The sequence below is a fragment of the Trichomycterus rosablanca genome, chromosome 7, assembly GCF_030014385.1.
Source record: "Trichomycterus rosablanca isolate fTriRos1 chromosome 7, fTriRos1.hap1, whole genome shotgun sequence".
Classification (NCBI taxonomy): Eukaryota; Metazoa; Chordata; class Actinopteri; order Siluriformes; family Trichomycteridae; genus Trichomycterus; species Trichomycterus rosablanca.
This window is the reverse complement of record NC_085994.1, coordinates 40,999,182-41,019,838: the sequence shown is the minus strand read 5'-3', so window position 1 is coordinate 41,019,838 and position 20,657 is coordinate 40,999,182. Positions and strand designations below refer to the sequence as shown.

Genomic DNA, 20,657 nt, shown 5'->3' with positions numbered 1-20,657 from the left:
AACATTTGCAATGTTGTGATGATTTAGCAATAAATTAGGATTATTTGGTGAAACCCCAGTATCATCCCAGGATGTTCTGCATTTCAGTTTGCACAACTTTGTAAAATGCTTATTACTGTTTTTTTATTAACAATATTAAATAAACCATTGTGCTTTTTAAAGGTGAAAGTATACTTTTGTTTTCAGTGTCAATAATTACAAATATATTAAACTAGTGTGTTACTATCGACCTTAGGTATATCATTTAGTGATCATTATCTCCAGTTAACTATATACACCGATCAGCCATAACATTAAAACCACCTCCTTGTTTCTACACTCACTGTCCATTTTATCAGCTCCACTTACCATATAGAAGCACTTTGTAGTTCTACAATTACTGACTGTAGTCCATCTGTTTCTCTACATACTTTTTAATCTGTTTTCACCCTGTTCTTCAAGTCTGTTTTTGGAGTTTTTAAACACCGTGTCCACTCACTGTCCACTCTATTAGACACTCCTACCTAGTCGGTCCACCTTGTAGATGTAAAGTCAGAGACGATCGCTGATCTATTGCTGCTGTTTGAGTCGCTCATCTTCTAGACCTTCATCAGTGGTCATAGGACGCTGCCCACGGGGCGCTGTCGGCTGGATGTTTTTGGTTGGTGGACTATTCTCAGTCCAGCAGTGACAGTGAGGTATTTAAAAACTCCAGCAGCGCTGCTGTGTCTGATCCACTCATACCAGCACAACACACACTAACACACCACCACCATGTCAGTGTCACTGCAGTGGTGAGAATCATCCACCACCTAAATAATACCTGCTCTGTGGGGGGTCCTGACCATTGAAGAACAGCAAGAAAAGGGTTAACAAAGCATGTAGAGAAGCAGATGGACTACAGTCAGTAATTGAAGAACTACAAAGTGCTTCTATATGTTAAGTGGAGCTGATAAATTTAGTGGTGATCAGTCAGCGAGGGAAAATCAGGGCAAAACTCGTGTAGTGTGAACCAGGCAGAATTTGCAGTAGTGAGCACTGTACTATTTTGACTAGCGCATCTTTAATCAAGTTGTTTTATTAGTGAACAAATTAAGTTACACTAACTACTTGCTAAACTTATATCTAAACAATCTATACTAATAATTATTTGCTTTAAATCAGTTTTTGTCACAATTATTTGATTATTTTGTGCTTGTAAACACACTTTGCGTCAATGGCCGCTTGTTCAATCCATCATCCCTGTAAAAGGTCCCGGATATTGGCAGCGTTTGGAAAAGCCCCGGATGTTCCCTGGACTCAGCAGACATGGAGATTTTATGTAGTTTGTGTAAAACGCTTAATTCACAAAAGCGGTGATTATAGATTTCACGTCTGCATAGTGTCCGTTAATAGAGAGCCAACTTGTGTCGTCGGATCGATCCTGAGCTGATTAATGAACTCCAATAGGTAAGAAGTTATGAGTATTTACTCGCGATATCGAGATGAATCACTGCTAGCGCCGTAGCCTAGCTTAATGCTAACTTCACTAGGAATGGGAGTCGATTCCAAAATGAGTCGATTCCTTAAATCTGTGCTTTAGTGTAATAGAGTCGACTCCTATGTGTTGGAGTCGATTCCACACTACGAATTTTGCTTGGCTCCGTCCAAATATTATAAACGTTTATAAACAACTTAAAATAAATAAATAATTGTAAGGTTTGAATGACACATAATTCAAAGAACCATAAGGATATGGACAGGGACAATTCAACAATATATAATAATAGTATACAACAAATAATAATATATTAATAACCTAAAGTAATAAAATGAACATAAAACAAATCTATTATTATTACTGTTACTACTGCTTCATCCAATAATGACTCTTCTTAGCAGCAGTCTAATTTCGCTAGCCCATCACAGATGAGATCTTGAGCTCTTGACCTCGAATCCCAAGCAGTGCTATCGACCCAGACAGGCCCCCCACACAGTAGTCTGTGCCTGAGGGAGGTGCTTGTGTACTTGTGTGCATATACTGTTGTTTAGTAATTATTATGGTGCCAATCTACTGCATTTTTTTTTTGGAATATCGGGTGTCCAGTCCACTTACTTTGGGCCACATAGTGTATATTGCAGTTAAACTGGTGTAGTAATATTTCTAAAACCCCTTTTATATAGACACATGGTATACACTACTGGGCCAAAACATTAAAACCACCCACCCAACATGCATGGCAGTGCCTATTTGGTAACAGATGAGGGTGAGAGACAGACCAAACGTTTAGCCAATGGCGGCTCCTCGTAGTTCTTGTGTTGAATGCCGCAGATCTGGGTGACTTTGATGAAGACCAAATCATTATGACAAGGAATGCTCACCCACCCCACATCGTACATAAGTTGAAGGATCTGTAGGTAATGTCCAGCTACTAGATCTCACAGGATAACCAGATTTATCCTGGTCAGGGTTGCGGTGGGGTTTGGTTCCACCGGGAAACACTAGGCACAATACATTGGACAGGGCGCCTGTGCATTGCAGGGCTTCGGCCACCCCATGACATACCCGGTCATGTTTTTGTAGGTGCCTGGCTGGTTGATAGCACCTCTGTGATTTGAACCCGGATCTCAGCAGGCGTAGGCAAGCATAATAGACTGCTTCACCACTCGTTACTGGAGCTGATATTAAGATATTGTATTCATAAAATTCAAAATTAACGACTGTATGCTGTTATGTTGCACAAATGTAGTATTAAAATCATAAAATTATAGTTGTTTTTAGTAATAAATTAAACTTTTGTGCTTGTGTAAGGGTTACAACAATCGTGACTGAAAACGTGTGCATTTGACTCTGAACCGACTCCTCTACCGTCACTCAGTAATATTAATCAGATTCGGAGTCGAATCCGACATTCCTGGAATTGACCGGCCCAGTGAACTGTCACTATGCATGTAGCGCATGCGCGTTGCAGCCAAACACCAGCAGGTTGATCATAGCATAGCATAGGTTAGCTTAGCATAGTTTAGCTTAGCTGTTACATTGGTTGTGTGTTAGTGTTACAGTCTTTTAGTTTGCGGATTTATTTTCTTGGTTTCAGTCACCGACAAAAATAGGCGATATTTATAACGGACCGGCGCTGTGTTATGTCGATTCTGATAGAATAAGTTGGCATTTGTTGGGATAAAAACATTAGCCAGTTAGCTCGGCCAGCTTTGTTTTACAGTACAAGCTATGAACACACACACATACAGTCACGTTTATTTTATAATTTAATATAGGAAAGTTTTGTCATGTCTAGATATGGATGATATAATGAGGCTCTATTGGCTGGCTTATAATAAAGGTAATTATTTTATTGCCTTACAGTTGGTTTAATAAAATACCTTTACAGTATTCGTACTAATTAGCTTGCTAGTACAATATCTATATGTTTATCTAGTGTATAAAAGCATATTTTTTATATATATTTTGCATTACATGACTGTCTGGAATGTATTTTATTGTGACACATGTTCTGAGCCATCATTAAAATGAAGAATCAGCTAAACAGTTATTTTTATTCATTAAATGTACATATGCTTGTTCTTGTTAAATGTATACATGTGTATAAATTCTTCCTATGTTGCTGATTGTGTAATTTTGTGTTATATGCTGCTGTCTTGGCCAGGGCTCACTTGTAAAAGAGATTTTTAATCATAATGTGACTTACCTGGTTAAATACATTTAATGAATGAATAATAAGGTTTGATCCAAAAAGCACTAATAATAATACAACTTAGAGTTCCAGTTGTGTTGTGTGGACCTGAGCTTGTAGATCATGGAAGATCTGGTAATGAAATGTGTGTAGAGATTTATCTCTATTATTGATGAGACCTGGAAATGTGAAGTCACACACTGCTGGCCGCCACATACCCAGGATCACCATGCCAATCGACTCCGTACTGACGCTGACCTGCTCCTGTACAGACGCTGACCGGCTACATTCTGCCGCTGACCGTCCCTGTACTGACACCAACCGGGTCCGAACTGATGCTGACGGAATCCGTACTGATGCTGACCGGCTCCGTACTGACATTGACCGCCCCCTGTACTGATACTGACCGTCTTCATACTGACGCTGACCGGCTCTGTACTGATACTGACTGTCTCTGTGCTGACCGGCTCTGTACTGATACTGACCGGCTCTGTACTGACGCTGACCGGCTCTGTACTGATACTGACTGTCTCTGTACTGATACTGACCGGCTCTGTACTGACGCTGACCGGCTCTGTACTGATACTGACTGTCTCTGTACTGATACTGACCGGCTCTGTACTGACGCTGACCGGCTCTGTACTGATACTGACCGTCTCCATACTGACGCTGACCGGCTCTGTACTGATACTGACCGTCTCCATACTGACGCTGACCGGCTCTGTACTGATACTGACTGTCTCTGTACTGATACTGACCGTCTCCATACTGACGCTGACCGGCTCTGTACTGGTACTGACTGTCTCTGTACTGGTACTGACTGTCTCTGTACTGGTACTGACCGGCTCTGTACTGGTACTGACTGTCTCTGTACTGACGCTGACCGGCTCTGTACTGGTACTGACTGTCTCTGTACTGACGCTGACCGGCTCTGTACTGATACTGACCGTCTCCATACTGACGCTGACCGGCTCTGTACTGATACTGACTGTCTCCATACTGACGCTGATCGGCTCTGTACACAGACCGTCTCCATACTGACGCTGACCGGCTCTGTACTGATACTGACCGGCTCTGTACTGACGCTGACCGGCTCTGTACTGATACTGACCGGCTCTGTACTGATACTGACCGTCTCCATACTGACGCTGACCGGCTCTGTACTGATACTGACCGTCTCCATACTGACGCTGACCGGCTCTGTACTGATACTGACCGTCTCCATACTGACGCTGACCGGCTCTGTACTGATACTGACCGTCTCCATACTGACGCTGACCGGCTCTGTACTGATACTGACCGTCTCCATACTGACGCTGACCGGCTCTGTACTGGTACTGACTGTCTCTGTACTGGTACTGACTGTCTCTGTACTGGTACTGACCGGCTCTGTACTGATACTGACCGTCTCCATACTGACGCTGACCGGCTCTGTACTGGTACTGACTGTCTCTGTACTGACGCTGACCGGCTCTGTACTGATACTGACCGTCTCCATACTGACGCTGACCGGCTCTGTACTGATACTGACCGTCTCCATACTGACGCTGACCGGCTCTGTACACAGACCGTCTCCATACTGACGCTGACCGGCTCTGTACTGATACTGACCGGCTCTGTACTGATGCTGACCGGCTCTGTACTGATACTGACCGGCTCTGTACTGATACTGACCGTCTCCATACTGACGCTGACCGGCTCTGTACTGATACTGACTGTCTCTGTACTGACGCTGACCGGCTCTGTACTGATACTGACTGTCTCTGTACTGATACTGACCGGCTCTGTACTGACGCTGTTCGTCTCCATACTGACGCTGACCGGCTCTGTACTGACGCTGGCCGTCTCTGTACTGATACTGACCGGCTCTGTACTGATGCTGACCGGCTCTGTACTGACGCTGACCGTCTCTGTACTGATACTGACTGTCTCTGTACTGATGCTGACCGGCTCTGTACTGATACTGACCGGCTCTGTACTGACGCTGTTCGTCTCTGTACTGATACTGACCGGCTCTGTACTGATGCTGACTGTCTCTGTACTGATGCTGACCGGCTCTGTACTGATACACACTGACCGGCTCTGTACTGATAATGACCGGCTCTGTACTGACGCTGTTCGTCTCTGTACTGACACTGACCGGCTCTGTACTGATACTGACCGGCTCTGTACTGATACTGACCGGCTCTGTACTGATACTGACCGGCTCTGTACTGATACTGACTGTCTCTGTACTGATACTGACCGGCTCTGTACTGACGCTGTTCGTCTCTGTACTGATACTGACCGGCTCTGTACTGATACTGACCGGCTCTGTACTGATACTGACCGGCTCTGTACTGATACTGACCGGCTCTGTACTGATACTGACTGTCTCTGTACTGATACTGACCGGCTCTGTACTGACGCTGTTCGTCTCTGTACTGACGCTGACCGGCTCTGTACTGATACTGACCGGCTCTGTACTGACGCTGTTCGTCTCTGTACTGATACTGACCGGCTCTGTACTGATGCTGACTGTCTCTGTACTGATGCTGACCGGCTCTGTACTGATACACACTGACCGGCTCTGTACTGATAATGACCGGCTCTGTACTGACGCTGTTCGTCTCTGTACTGACACTGACCGGCTCTGTACTGATACTGACCGGCTCTGTACTGATACTGACCGGCTCTGTACTGATACTGACCGGCTCTGTACTGATACTGACTGTCTCTGTACTGATACTGACCGGCTCTGTACTGACGCTGTTCGTCTCTGTACTGATACTGACCGGCTCTGTACTGATACTGACCGGCTCTGTACTGATACTGACCGGCTCTGTACTGATACTGACTGTCTCTGTACTGATACTGACCGGCTCTGTACTGACGCTGTTCGTCTCTGTACTGACGCTGACCGGCTCTGTACTGATACTGACCGGCTCTGTACTGATACTGACCGGCTCTGTACTGATGCTGACTGTCTCTGTACTGATGCTGACCGGCTCTGTACTGATGCTGACCGGCTCTGTACTGATACACACTGACCGGCTCTGTACTGATAATGACCGGCTCTGTACTGACGCTGTTCGTCTCTGTACTGACACTGACCGGCTCTGTACTGATACTGACCGGCTCTGTACTGATACTGACCGGCTCTGTACTGATACTGACTGTCTCTGTACTGATACTGACCGGCTCTGTACTGACACTGACCGGCTCTGTACTGACGCTGTTCGTCTCTGTACTGACGCTGACCGGCTCTGTACTGATACTGACCGGCTCTGTACTGATACTGACCGGCTCTGTACTGACGCTGTTCGTCTCTGTACTGATACTGACCGGCTCTGTACTGACACTGACCGGCTCTGTACTGACGCTGTTCGTCTCTGTACTGACGCTGACCGGCTCTGTACTGATACTGACCGGCTCTGTACTGATACTGACCGGCTCTGTACTGACGCTGTTCGTCTCTGTACTGATACTGACTGTCTCTGTACTGATGCTGACCGGCTCTGTACTGATACTGACCGGCTCTGTACTGATACTGACCGGCTCTGTACTGACGCTGTTCGTCTCTGTACTGATACTGACTGTCTCTGTACTGATGCTGACTGTCTCTGTACTGATGCTGACCGGCTCTGTACTGATACACACTGACCGGCTCTGTACTGATAATGACCGGCTCTGTACTGATAATGACCGGCTCTGTACTGACGCTGTTCGTCTCTGTACTGACACTGACCGGCTCTGTACTGATACTGACCGGCTCTGTACTGATACTGACCGGCTCTGTACTGATACTGACTGTCTCTGTACTGATACTGACCGGCTCTGTACTGACACTGACCGGCTCTGTACTGACGCTGTTCGTCTCTGTACTGACGCTGACCGGCTCTGTACTGATACTGACCGGCTCTGTACTGATACTGACCGGCTCTGTACTGACGCTGTTCGTCTCTGTACTGATACTGACTGTCTCTGTACTGACGCTGACCGGCTCTGTACTGATACTGACCAGCTCTATACTGATACTGACCAACTTCGCACTGACGCCTTATTGTCTGTGTTTTTACCGGCAGGGTAAAGCTGGAGGCGAGAGTCGGGCGCGGCGTCTTCACAACCCATTCCTGATTTCCAGCTTCACCTCACCGTGACAGGAAATCCCGCCATCCTGTCTCCACCAGCGTGGCGCAGAGTGATGACATCACAGCGGCGCAGACATGCCACCCACACCCCACAGATCTCATCCTGGAAGAATTCGAGCCCGCGCTCAGGCCCCTCGACCCCTCGCGCGGGGGGGCGCTCGGGGCACGCCTGGCCGGAGGAGGCGGTGGACAACGCGTACGGACTGTATCCGCTGCACCGCATGTTCGACATCGTGGGCGCGCACCTCACGCACCACGACGTGCGCGTCCTGTCCTTCCTGTTCGTGGACATCATCGACGAGTACGAGAGGGGCGGCATACGCAACGGGCGCGACTTCTTCCTGGCGCTGGAGAGACAGGGGCGCTGCAGCGAGACCAACTTCCGCTACATCCTGCAGCTGCTGCGCATCATCACCCGCCACGACCTGCTGCCTTACGTCACGCTGCGAAAACGACAGACAGGTGAGCTCAGAGGTCCAACAGTGGGGCTTGAACCAGCAACCTTATGATTGCCAGTGCCACTGAGCTACGATTTCCAAAATATTAAACATTTATGGCAATACAATACGAGTACTTGAGGGGTCTTGCTCAGAATTCATGGTGGTGGGTATTGAACCTACGACCTTCTGATGACCAGCGTCACTGAGCCCGGAACAGAAGAATCGGATTTTGATTCTGATTAAGGATCCGATTCATTTTATCTCTTTGATGTTTGTGTGATTGGCAGTGTGTCCGGACCCGGTGGATCAGTATTTAGAGGAGACGTCGGTGCGCTACATCATCCCCAGAGGAAGCAGGACGGACACCCTGCCCCTCACCCCCCACAGACGCCCAGGTATGTGTGTGTGTGTGTGTGTGCGTAATAAACCTCAGATAAAGTGACTACAAACACACACTGACAGATCTGTGTACGTCCACAGGACCAGCAGGACCCCAGCCGGTCATCTGCTGTCCCACGCCCGAGCCTCAGGTGTGTCCGCCCCGCCCCAAACCGGCCCCGCCCACTCCGAACAGGAAGAGGAAGAGAGCCCACAGTACAGCGGATTGTCGAGAGAAGCAGACGTGTGGTACGTACCATACCAAACCTACCATACTGTGATTTCTGATCGAATATTTATCAGAGTAAAATGGTTCCGCAACACCTATATTACTCTGGTGGAAAAAGTAATCGTCCCCTGGTTCCATATAAGGTATGGTTCCATATAAGTATTGGTTCCATATAAGAATTGGTTCCATATAAAGCATGGTTCCATATAAGGTATAGTTCCATAAAAGGTATGGTTTCTTATGAAGTATGTTTCCATATTAGATATGGTTCCATATTAGATATGGTTCCATATAAGGTATGTTTCCATAAAAGGTATGGTTTCATATAAAGTATGGTTCCATATAAAGTATGGTTCCATACAAGGTGTGGTTCCATTTAAGGTATGACTTCATTTAAGGTATGACTCCATACAAGGTATGACTCCATATAGGGTATGACTCCATATAAGGTATGGCTCCATATAAGGTATGGTTCCATACTAGGTATGACTCCATACAAGGTATGACTCCATACAAGGTATGACTCCATATAGGGTATGACTCCATATAGGGTATGGCTCCATATAAGGTATGGTTCCATACTAGGTATGACTCTATATAAGGTATGACTCCATACAAGGTATGACTCCATATAGGGTATGACTCCATATAAGGTATGGCTCCATATAAGGTATGGTTCCATACTAGGTATGACTCCATATAAGGTATGGTTCCATTCAAGGTATGGTTCCATACAGGGTATGACTCCATACAAGGTATGGTTCCATACAAGGTATGGTTCCATACAGGGTATGGTTCCATACAGGGTATGACTCCATACAGGGTATGACTCCATACAAGGTATGGTTCCATACAAGGTATGGTTCCATACAGGGTATGGTTCCATACAGGGTATGGTTCCATATGAGGTATGACTCCATATAAGGTATGGTTCCATAAAAGGTATGGTTCCATACAAGGTATGACTCCATACAAGGTATGACTCCATACAAGGTATGGTTCCATACAAGGTATGGTTCCATACAGGGTATGACTCCATACAGGGTATGGTTCCATACAGGGTATGGTTCCACACAAGGTATGACTCCATACAAGGTATGACTCCATACGAGGTATGGTTCCATATGAGGTATGACTCCATATAAGGTATGGTTCCATACAGGGTATGACTCCATACGAGGTATGACTCCATACGAGGTATGGTTCCATATGAGGTATGACTCCATATAAGGTATGGTTCCATACAGGGTATGACTCCATACGAGGTATGACTCCATACGAGGTATGGTTCCATACGAGGTATGGTTCCATATGAGGTATGGTTCCATATGAGGTATGGTTCCATACAAGGTATGACTCCATACAAGGTATGACTCCATACAGGGTATGACTCCATATAAGGTATGGAGGTACATTTCATTGTACCGTGACAATAAAGGTTTTTTTTCTTTTAATGATTGACCTCACAAAGGAATAAGTGAGCTTTGCACCTGTAGTACTAAGTTACTCTAGTTACGATGAAGTGACCCAGGAGCCCAACCCCCTGGGACATTAAGCCAATCATGTCTGTATGTAGATGCCTACCGGGTGATAGCACTGCTAGGGGTTTCAACCCTGGATCCCAGTGGTGGTGGGTTTGTGTGGTTGCTCCACCCGGGTTAACACGATTATATTAAATCTTAATTCTGATTGGTCAATACTGGCACTAGTTAGCTTAGCAAATGTTTCTTGTTAGCGTTCGATGGTGTTTAACCCCCCCTCCTCCTCCCCGTGTGTCCCAGACATCCGGCTGCGGGTGCGAGCGGAGTACTGCCAGCACGACTCGGCCCTGCAGGGAAACGTCTTCTCCAACCGGCAGGAGGTGCTGGAGCGCCAGTTCGAGCGCTTCAACCAGGCCAACACCATCCTGAAGTCGCGCGACCTCGGCTCCATCATCTGCGACATCAAGTTCTCCGAGCTGACCTACCTGGACGCCTTCTGGCGCGACTACATCAACGGCTCCCTGCTGGAGGCGCTGAAGGGCGTCTTCATCACCGACTCGCTCAAGCAGGCCGTGGGACACGAGGCCATCAAGCTGCTGGTCAACGTGGACGAGGAGGACTATCAGGCCGGACGCAGGAAGCTCCTCACCAACCTGATGAACAGCGGCGGCGGCACGACGGGAGGGGCGGGGTCCGGGGCGGGGTCGGCGAGCCAGGTGGCAGGGACAGGTGTAATACACTGATAGCGGTGGTGTGCTCGGGGTGTGGCTGCCGGGACCTGATGGACAGATTACCAGTTGGGGGGGTTGGATGGGGGGTGGGTAGTACAATGAAGTATTAAAGTAAGTTATTAGCAGGAATGGGCGCGGCGGTGAAAGCTTTGCTAGCAGTGCCAGCGTTTAAAGGAAGTGTTCGGCCACAAACAAAACGCACATGATGTTTTTCATACACTGTTTGTAGTTGTTCGGTCAGGACGTGCGTCTGAGCGATGATGCTAACGTAGCTAACACGGTTCAAACTCACGGGGTTCGAATCTCAGCCATCGGCCGTGTTTAAGGGAGGGACGGTCGAACGGCGTCTGTTCTCGCTGTGTGAGAGTGTGTGTGGTGGCGGGAGAAGGGGGAGGAGCCAACACTGGCAGGTGATAAGAAGCGGCAGCGACTAGTTACTTATTAATAATCAAGTTCCTTACTAAGATAGATGTGTAGCGCTGAAGTATCTTGGTCATTTTGTTTATCCTGGTCAGGGTCACGATGGGTCCAGCTTCCTCAGAATCACAGGGCAACCCCCTCAGATGTATAGCCAATCATGTCTGTGTGTAGACGCCCACCGCTTGATAGCACTGCTAGGGAATCGACCATCTCTCGTGCGGGTGCCTGGACCAGCCAGAGCAATGAGGAGTCTGTTCGACCGCTCCCTTCCTCAGACACAGCCCTCAGCCCTCGTGGGCGCCCACCTAGTCGTAACCCGATTATATGAAATCTTAATCCTGCCATCGTGCCAGCATCACCTAGCTCACTAGTTAGCTCAGCAAATGTTTTTTGTTAGGGCTGGATGGTATTTAACCCGCCCTCTTCCTGTCCATACAGCCTAGACATCTGGCTGCGGGTGCGAGTTACAGTCGGGAATTGGATCCAAATAAATAAATAAATAAGTAAATAAATGTAAAGGAGCCTGATTGAAACTACAAATCATTTCTAACTGCTAAGTAAGTCATGATTCATATCCATATAAGGTGTGGTTCCATACAAGGCATGGTTCCATATAAGGCGTGGTTCCATATATGGTGTGGTTCCATACAAGGTATGGTTCCATATATGGTGTGGTTCCATACAAAGTATGGATCCATATAAAGTAGGGTTCCATATAAGGCGTGGTTCCATATAAGGTATGGCTCCATATAAGGTATGGTTCCATACAAGGTATAGTTCCCTATAAGGTATGGTTCCATATAAGGTGTGGGTCCATATAAGGTGTGGTTCCATACAAGGCATGGTTCCATACAAGGTATGGTTCCATATAAGGCGTGGTTCCATATATGGTGTGGTTCCATACAAGGTATGGATCCATATAAAGTAGGGTTCCATATAAGGCGTGGTTCCATATAAGGTATGGCTCCATATAAGGTATGGTTCCATACAAGGTATAGTTCCCTATAAGGTATGGTTCCATATAAGGTGTGGGTCCATATAAGGCGTGGGTCCATATAAGGCGTAATTACATATAAGGCGTGGTTGCATATAAGGCATGGTTCCATATAAGGTATTGGTCCCTATAAGGTATAGTTCCCTATAAGGTATGGTTCCATATAAGGTGTGGGTCCATATAAGGCGTGGGTCCATATAAGGCGTGATTACATATAAGGCGTGGTTACATATAAGGCATGGTTCCATATAAGGTATTGGTCCCTATAAGGTATGGCTCCATACAAGGTATAGTTCCATACAAAGTATAGTTCCATATAAGGTATGAGACTACAAATCATTTCAAACCGCTAAGTAAGTGTCATGATTCAATATTTGGGTACGATATGTATTAGGCGCCGCACAAAAAGAAAGAGAGGTGCTGCTTCAGTCGAAAAGCTGAAGCGCTGTGTCTCAAACCACACGCTATCAGTCTAAATACAGACATAATCGGCTGTGTCTGAGGGAGGGAGGACGATGGCCGAGGCCCCGTGATGGATGGGCGTCCAGTGATTTTGGGGAAACCGGACACGCTGCCACCCCGAAACATGAAAATGTAATATGTTCAGCTAGCACAGCAGCGCTGAGATTCTGAACTCCTCAGCGCTGCCACCGGTCAGCTGGGTGCCATATAGCGGGCAGACATGGTTCTGCTAAGGTGGGATGACCGGACTATATGGGTGGGGTCTTCAAACGCTGTGTAAGGACCCCGTTTAGCAGATAGAGGTGAAAAGAAGGGGTCCGCTAGGGCTGCACGTGGGTCGGAGGAGGCGTGAGAAGCAATACACACACCTCAGCTGCAATCAGGGATCCCCAGGTGGGCGCCCACGAGGGCTGAGGGCTGTGTCTGAGGGAGGGGATGGTCGAACAGACTCCTAATGAGTGATGGTCGATTCACAGATAGTAGTGCAGCTCTGTGTGAGACGACGTCTCTGGTAGGTGAAAAGAAGCGGTGAGCGAACATCGTGTGCGTGGCTGAACCGTTCCGGATTCTGGCGCCCCCTTGTGGAAAACTTCCAGAACACAAGGAAGCTCGACCGAGTGCTTCGTGTTTCAAAACGGCTCTTAAAGACCAAACGGCGTCCCAGACCTTCCTCTTCATTACTGTTCTGCTTTACTACAGAAAGGACTAATCAGTTTAGGGAAGGACGCGTTCAACGACTGATTGTGAGAAGGATTCGTTTGTACGGTTTTCCTATCGGAATGAAACGACGTTACAAATCCGGGTATCTATTATATAGGCTGTATGTTCTGTCGGTCCTGCATGTCCACGACGCAGGCGTCCCCGCCAGAGAGGCGCGCGACGGTAATCGGTCGTACCGCACGCCCCGATATTGGAGACGATAAATTATTATATTGAATACGGTAAATGTTGGCAAATGCTCACGGAAGGTGAACGAGCCAAGCTCGGTGGTGTTACAATCCCCCCCCCCTCCGTTCTCAGATCAGCGACACAAACTTTATTATTATTATTATTTTTAATATGGAGTGTTTCACTTCCTGACGTTCATTCCAACACGTAGGAGGAATAAAGTGCTGCGTCGTTTAGAATTTCATTTCTAAGACTTTTGGTTTCCGTTTCCCGCAGCAGAGATTGTGTTTGTCGATGCGCCGACGTGCGGAATAGTGGACTGAATAATTCAGTGTACAAATAAATAAAACAGTTCAATAAAACCTGAGAACTTGAGTGTTTTTATTTTACATTTATTCTTTAATGTTCAATTTCGTTGCAGTTTGTACGAGGGATCTTTAAAAACACCCCATTATTTTACAGTAGACTATAATACAGCCGTACCTTGAAACTCGACGTTAGTTGGTTCTGGGAGTGGCGTCAAGTTTAAAAGACGTTGAGTTTCAAGGTATTTTCTCCCCATACGGATGTTTGTGAAACCTGTTAATGCGTCCATGGTCCGGTGGAGCTGCAGATATTTTAGTCCAATGTAAAATAATGAGGCTGTTTGACTCTTATACACTGAAAATAACACAAATATTATATAAACACACTGAAATACAATAAAAGCTGCACTTTAGCTTTACTTCTTTATTGTTTCATTATGCTTCTTAATCATGGAGATCTTGGAATACCGTATTCCGTAGCGAGTTCAGTTAGGATGCGTTCACACGTGTTGGGTTTGCGATTTTTGTGCGTGCCACGGCGCTCAAAGCGCAAAACGCTTCTCATGTGAATGCGCCCTAATGCTCACCCCTTTGTTTACATCGCTCACCCCTTTGTTTACATCGCTCACCACTTTGTTTACATCGCTCACCCCTTTGTTTACATCGCTCACCCCTTTGTTTACATCGCTCACCACTTTGTTTACATCGCTCACCCCTTTGTTTACATCGCTCACCCCTTTGTTTACATCGCTCACCACTTTGTTTACATCGCTCACCCCTTTGTTTACATCGCTCACCCCTTTGTTTACATCGCTCACCACTTTGTTTACATCGCTCACCCCTTTGTTTACATCGCTCACCCCTTTGTTTACATCGCTCACCACTTTGTTTACATCGCTCACCCCTTTGTTTACATCGCTCACCCCTTTGTTTACATCGCTCACCCCTTTGTTTACATCGCTCACCACTTTGTTTACATCGCTCACCCCTTTGTTTACATCGCTCACCCCTTTGTTTACATCGCTCACCCCTTTGTTTACATCGCTCACCCCTTTGTTTACATCGCTCACCACTTTGTTTACATCGCTCACCCCTTTGTTTACATCGCTCACCACTTTGTTTACATCGCTCACCCCTTTGTTTACATCGCTCACCCCTTTGTTTACATCGCTCACCACTTTGTTTACATCGCTCACCCCTTTGTTTACATCGCTCACCCCTTTGTTTACATCGCTCACCCCTTTGTTTACATCGCTCACCACTTTGTTTACATCGCTCACCCCTTTGTTTACATCGCTCACCCCTTTGTTTACATCGCTCACCCCTTTGTTTACATCGCTCACCACTTTGTTTACATCGCTCACCCCTTTGTTTACATCGCTCACCCCTTTGTTTACATCGCTCACCCCTTTGTGGTCTACGTGAGTCAAACAAGTTCTCACATGCACGTTGGTACCAGTGTATATGTAAGTCCACGGGACCATGGAACGCATTAACAGGTTTCCCAAACATCCTTATGGGAAAAAATACCTTGAAACTCAACATCTTTAAAACTCAACCCCACTCCCAGAACCGACTGAGGTCGAGTTTCAAGGTACCGCTGTATTAGGATTGTATTTTAATAGTACCTTTATGTCCCTAAATGATTGAAATTGTACAAATTAAAGTCCATGGTGATTCAACACTTGAACATGGTGTCACTCATGTTTTTTTTTTAAATATCAAGCCTTGTTTTGTACGACGGCGGATTAGTGCCACTGTAAAAAATATTTAGGTTTTAATTAGGAGAATAAAGTGGAAGTATTCTAGTTAAAGAGGCTCGTCAGTTCAGAGAAGCTCGGGTTTCAGTACCTGGATCGGCCTCCACTGTGCGTTACTGTGGTTATCCAGTAACCCGTGATTATTTTTGGGTGGTTGTTTGTATTGTTCGCTTCCATCCACATGACACGACGACTAAACCCGTCAATGCAACCATTTATAGCGATGCCGTACGGCTCTAGTTTATCGTAAGAGTCCATAAGGCTCGGTGGAAGTACCGGCGACGGCGCAGACGCCGAGTGCACCGGTGGCGACGTTCTTCTACATAAACAGTTTATTACAAAGCCGTTTCAGCGTCCTGATGCTAATAACACGCTGGTGCTGATGTGCAGGACATCGAGGATTTACCACATCATGAACATCCCTCATTTTAACACCAGGAGGTCACTGTGGCCAGAATATTTCCACTTCAATCTCCAAATCAAAACTTAAAAATACATATTTTTTGCCGTCGTACTTTTGTGGTTTTTAGTTGACATTAACTAGACAATTTTCAGCATCAGCAATCGGCAATCATACATCTGAATCAGTGTTTTTTATTTGCAGAAATCAGGAGTTTCCGAGGCATAAATGTCTCTTAAAGGTCTACGTTCATGTCTGACTTGATTAACAATGACAAAATGAAAAACTAACAACACAGAGTAACAACCCATAAATTTGGGAGTTGACTTCTTTTGGAACCACCACTCATTAGTTAACCAAAACCTGCTTGTTGTGACACAGTTGGCCAATGTCTTTTGAGAACATTGGTGTTTAAAGCAGTGAGATGTATAGATTTGCTTGTGAGAGGAATTAATCTCCAACAAAAAAACATCAGGACCATCGGGATGCTTCTCTGTTCGATCGATTGTAAAAGTGCTTATCACTTAATAACCTTCTGTCTTCATCCCTGGGATCTCTGAGCATCATCAATGAAGTTACATGAAGGTTTGTTGACGTTCCGACTCTTATTAACCCTCAACGTCGCTCGACTTTTCTTCCTTTTGTCAATAGACTGAAGAGAAACTTTAAGATGAGACCAAAAAGCACAAACAGGGATATAAACATGCCGAGCAACAGTGCTAACACGTCCACGCTGTGGTAAGCGTACCACGGCATCCTGTAGGACTCCGTACGCAAATGCGCCGCGCCCTTGTGCCTCATGACGAACTCCAGCCAGAAGATGGCGCTGTCCATCGGTTTCATTGGCGTGTCCCGATGGAGCTGGGATAATCTCTGGACGTTCCGCCTGTACTGTCGCGTGTCGTCCAGAATGTCCAGCAGGGCTCGGGTCAGGGCGTCCACGTCCAGCGCCGTGACGTCCAGAACTTTGGCCACGCCTCGTTCCTTCAAGCGCACCATGTTGTCGAACTGATCGAAGATCAGCGGGATCCCCAGCATCGGGACTCCGTGATAAACCGCCTCGTAGATGCCGTTGGTTCCTCCGTGCGTTATGAAAGCTCTGGTCTTCGGGTGGCCCAGGAGGTCGTTCTGTGGCAGCCAGTCTAAGATGAGAGTGTTGTTGCCCAGCGTGGACGGTTTGGTTCCTTTCTGTCGCCACACGACCTTCTGAGGCAGACGCGCAAACGCAGACGCGAAGACCTCGGACAGGTCGGGTCCCAAGCTTTCCAGGAGGGTTCCTGGATCACCGGGATGTACGAAAGAGGCGAGGGCACGATTGCTTGGTGTCCTTCGTTGCTCGTTATCCAGCGAACGTTGAAGACCATCGGTAGGCGCAGGTACGCCCCCAGGATGACCCCGCCTCCGAACCCGGGGTCAGTCAGGATCAGATCATATTCGGCCTCTCGAAGCTCCTCCAGCCGCCTCTCGTCCTTCAGGACGTTCCTCACCATCTCGGCGCTCATTTGGTGTTCCTCTGCCAGCAGATCGATCATTTCCTGTTGCAGAGCCACGAAGGAGAAGATAGATCCTCCACCCCTGCGGAGGTCCACGTTCCTCTTCAGAAAGGCCGCCATCAGGTCCGGTTTCTCCAGGTGACTGGACTGAGCGAGGTGCACGGTTAAAGACGTGTAGTGAGGAGCACGTTCTGGAATGTACCAGCTGCTGGAGGAGCGCACCACAGTCAGTTCGTGACCCCGGCGGTGGAGCTCACGCAGGACGGCGTCCATGTTCACCCAGTGGCTGCCGTCCACCGGATAGACCAGGATCTTCCCGGCACGGACGGCGCATGTCTGGATCCACAGGAGGGCGGGGATGAGGACGGCGCAGTGCAGGAGCGTCATCTGGAAATGGAGTTGGGGTGGACGTTAGTGACCGAATGTCCAAAGCAGACATGAATGAACTCTAGAGATCAGACCCACCGCGACCCTGACCAGTATAGAGCGGCGGTCTGGCTTGATTTCAATCATCGTGTAGCCTACCATCAAAGTCAGGTCAGTTTCTACAGGAATACTAAACAACTGCTGGTATGACTGAACACAATTTAAGGAGTTGAGAATTAGGGGCCTTGCTCAGGGGCCCAACAGTGACAACTTGGTGGTGATGGGGCTTCAACCAGCAACCTCAACCACTAACCCACCACTGCACCTCTTCCAGAGATTTCAGAGATGCTCATACAGTCTCTAAAGGTGTGTTGGGACTCCACCGAACCACAACGAGAGCAACAGTTTAGGGAAGGACCTTTCCTGTTCCAGCATGAGCGAGCTCTCTAAATATAGAGACATGAAGAAAAACTGCTGCACAGAGCTCTGGGATGAACCGGAACATCAACCGAGCGTCAGTGCCCAGTCGTACAAATACAAATACAGTCATATTTCAACTGAATGGCACAAATTCCCACACACAGACACACTTCAAAGTCTTGTGAGAAGCCTCTCAGAAGAGCGGCTGTTGTTCAGCTGTAGTTGGGACGTCCAACAAGCTCATAGTCAGGCGTCCAAATACTTTTGGCCATCTAGTATTTGTACTGATGGTCTCAGTGCGATATTAAAATCCCCTCACAATTATTCTGTCGTCCACACGTGGAGAGAGATTTACCTCGAGAACAGGAGCAGCTTTGTTTCATAAGCATGAGAGCTCATGACCTTCTACCTGAAGGCTGACACGCCACTTTAACACTAATAAATAATTAAATAAACTAATACGAAAGATTATTCATCTTGCTGAAGCTCTGTGGAAACTTTGTGGTTGGTGCCCATGTGTTGATATCAGGTTATAATGCTAACTGAAGCTCATACACTGTAGTTTAAACCCTCCAGCTTCTGATCGGAGGAGCTAAACCATCACGTGAAGGTTTAATTTTAATAAAAATACATTTTAATCTTATAAAATCATCAGAAGTGAACGAACGCACCTGTGTTTAGAAGCGAAGCTGAAACTGCACGTCACTCAGAGCTGGAGATCGTTCAGGCTCTCATGAAAAACAAAGAGAGAGAGAGAGAGAGAGTGTGTGTGTGTGTGTGAGTGTGTGTGTGTGTGAGTGTGTGTGTGTGTGTGTGTGTGTGTGTGTGTGTGATTATGCACTTGTTTGACCGTGAAAAGATAAACCCTGAACGTTGGCCACTTTGTACAGACTAACGTAATGGTACATGTGAAAGGGTGTGTGTGTGTGTGTGTGTGTGTGTGTGTGTGTATATCTGTGTGTGTGTGTGTGTGTGTGTATCTGTGTGTGTGTGTGTGTGTGTGTGTGTGTGAGTGTGAGGTTGCTAGTGTGTTTATGCACTTGTTTGACCCCTAAATGTTGTTTGTGTGTGTGTGAGAGAGAGAGAAAGAGAGAGAGAGTGTGTGTGTGTGTGTTTGCAACTGGTTTAGAAGAGTGTATTATGGAAGTGTGTGTGTCTGTGTGTGTGCATATGAGTGTGTGTGTGTGCGTCTGTGACTGGTTTAGAAGAGTGTATTATCGAAGTGTGTGTGTGTGTGTGTGTGTATGCATGTGTGTGACTGGTTTAGAAGAGTGTAGTATGAAAGTGTGTGTGCATATGAGTGTGTGTGTGTGTGGTGGTGGCACAGTATGTGTGTATCTTAATAGTGTGTGTGTGTGTGTGTGTTTGTGACTGGTTTACAAATACACATACTGGTGTATTATGGAAGTGTGTGTGCATATGAGTGTGCATATGAGTGTGTGTGAATGGTTTAGAAGAGTCTAGTATGAAAGTGTGTGTGTGTGTGGTGCTGGTACAGCATGTGTGTATCTTAATAGTGTGTGTGTGTGCGCGTGTACAACAAGAGAGGTTGGTAGTGTGTTTATGCACTTGTTTATTCTATGCTGAGTGTGAGTGTGTATGCACATATGAGTGTATGTGTGTGTGTTTGCAACTGTTTTAGAGGAGTGTATTATGGAAGTGTGTGTGGTGCTGGCACAGAATGTGTGTATCTTAATAGTGTGTGTGTGTGTGTGTGTAATAAGAGAGGTTGTTAGTGTGTTCAGGCACTTATTTGACCCCTTTGGGCACTTTTTACTGACTGTGTGTGTGTGTGTGTGTGTGTTTTTAATTAGTGTATCCGTTAACTGTGTCCATTCTAATGAATGACCCCAGTGTCGGCTCATATTTATAAAAAATCATAAAGGATTCTTAAACACAAGTGAAGAAAAAAAGGGAATTATAAATGTGCGCTGGACACCCAGACAAACCTGGAGAAGCAAATCCACCTCCTGCAGGTTTTACTTGAAAATAGGAGGAAATCGGAGTATTCAGATTCAGCGGTTCAGAGTCGAGTTAATTAAAGTGACTCATAAAACTTGTGAGTCGATTCCTAAAACAGATTCGACTCAAACATGCAATATTAAAC

General features: G+C 46.6%; 2 protein-coding genes across 2 annotated transcripts; one reads left to right on the top strand and one right to left on the bottom strand.

The window, feature by feature from the left end:
• The first annotated feature begins 2,959 nt into the window (after positions 1–2,959).
• On the top strand, positions 2,960–11,054 carry dedd (death effector domain containing). The gene is made up of 5 exons (XM_062998208.1): positions 2,960–3,302; positions 7,718–8,245; positions 8,511–8,618; positions 8,704–8,850; positions 10,612–11,054. The coding sequence occupies exons 2-5, from the start codon at positions 7,837–7,839 to the stop codon at positions 11,052–11,054; spliced, it is 1,107 nt and encodes a 368-aa protein (XP_062854278.1). The 5' UTR covers positions 2,960–3,302; positions 7,718–7,836.
• A 3,116-nt stretch (positions 11,055–14,170) lies between these two features.
• On the bottom strand, positions 14,171–19,269 carry ugt5e1 (UDP glucuronosyltransferase 5 family, polypeptide E1). The gene is given in 3 exon segments (XM_062999599.1): positions 14,171–17,555; positions 17,558–18,151; positions 19,222–19,269. Coding segments are annotated over 2 exon segments (1,263 nt in total). The 5' UTR covers positions 19,222–19,269; the 3' UTR covers positions 14,171–16,886.
• Positions 19,270–20,657: the final 1,388 nt, after the last annotated feature.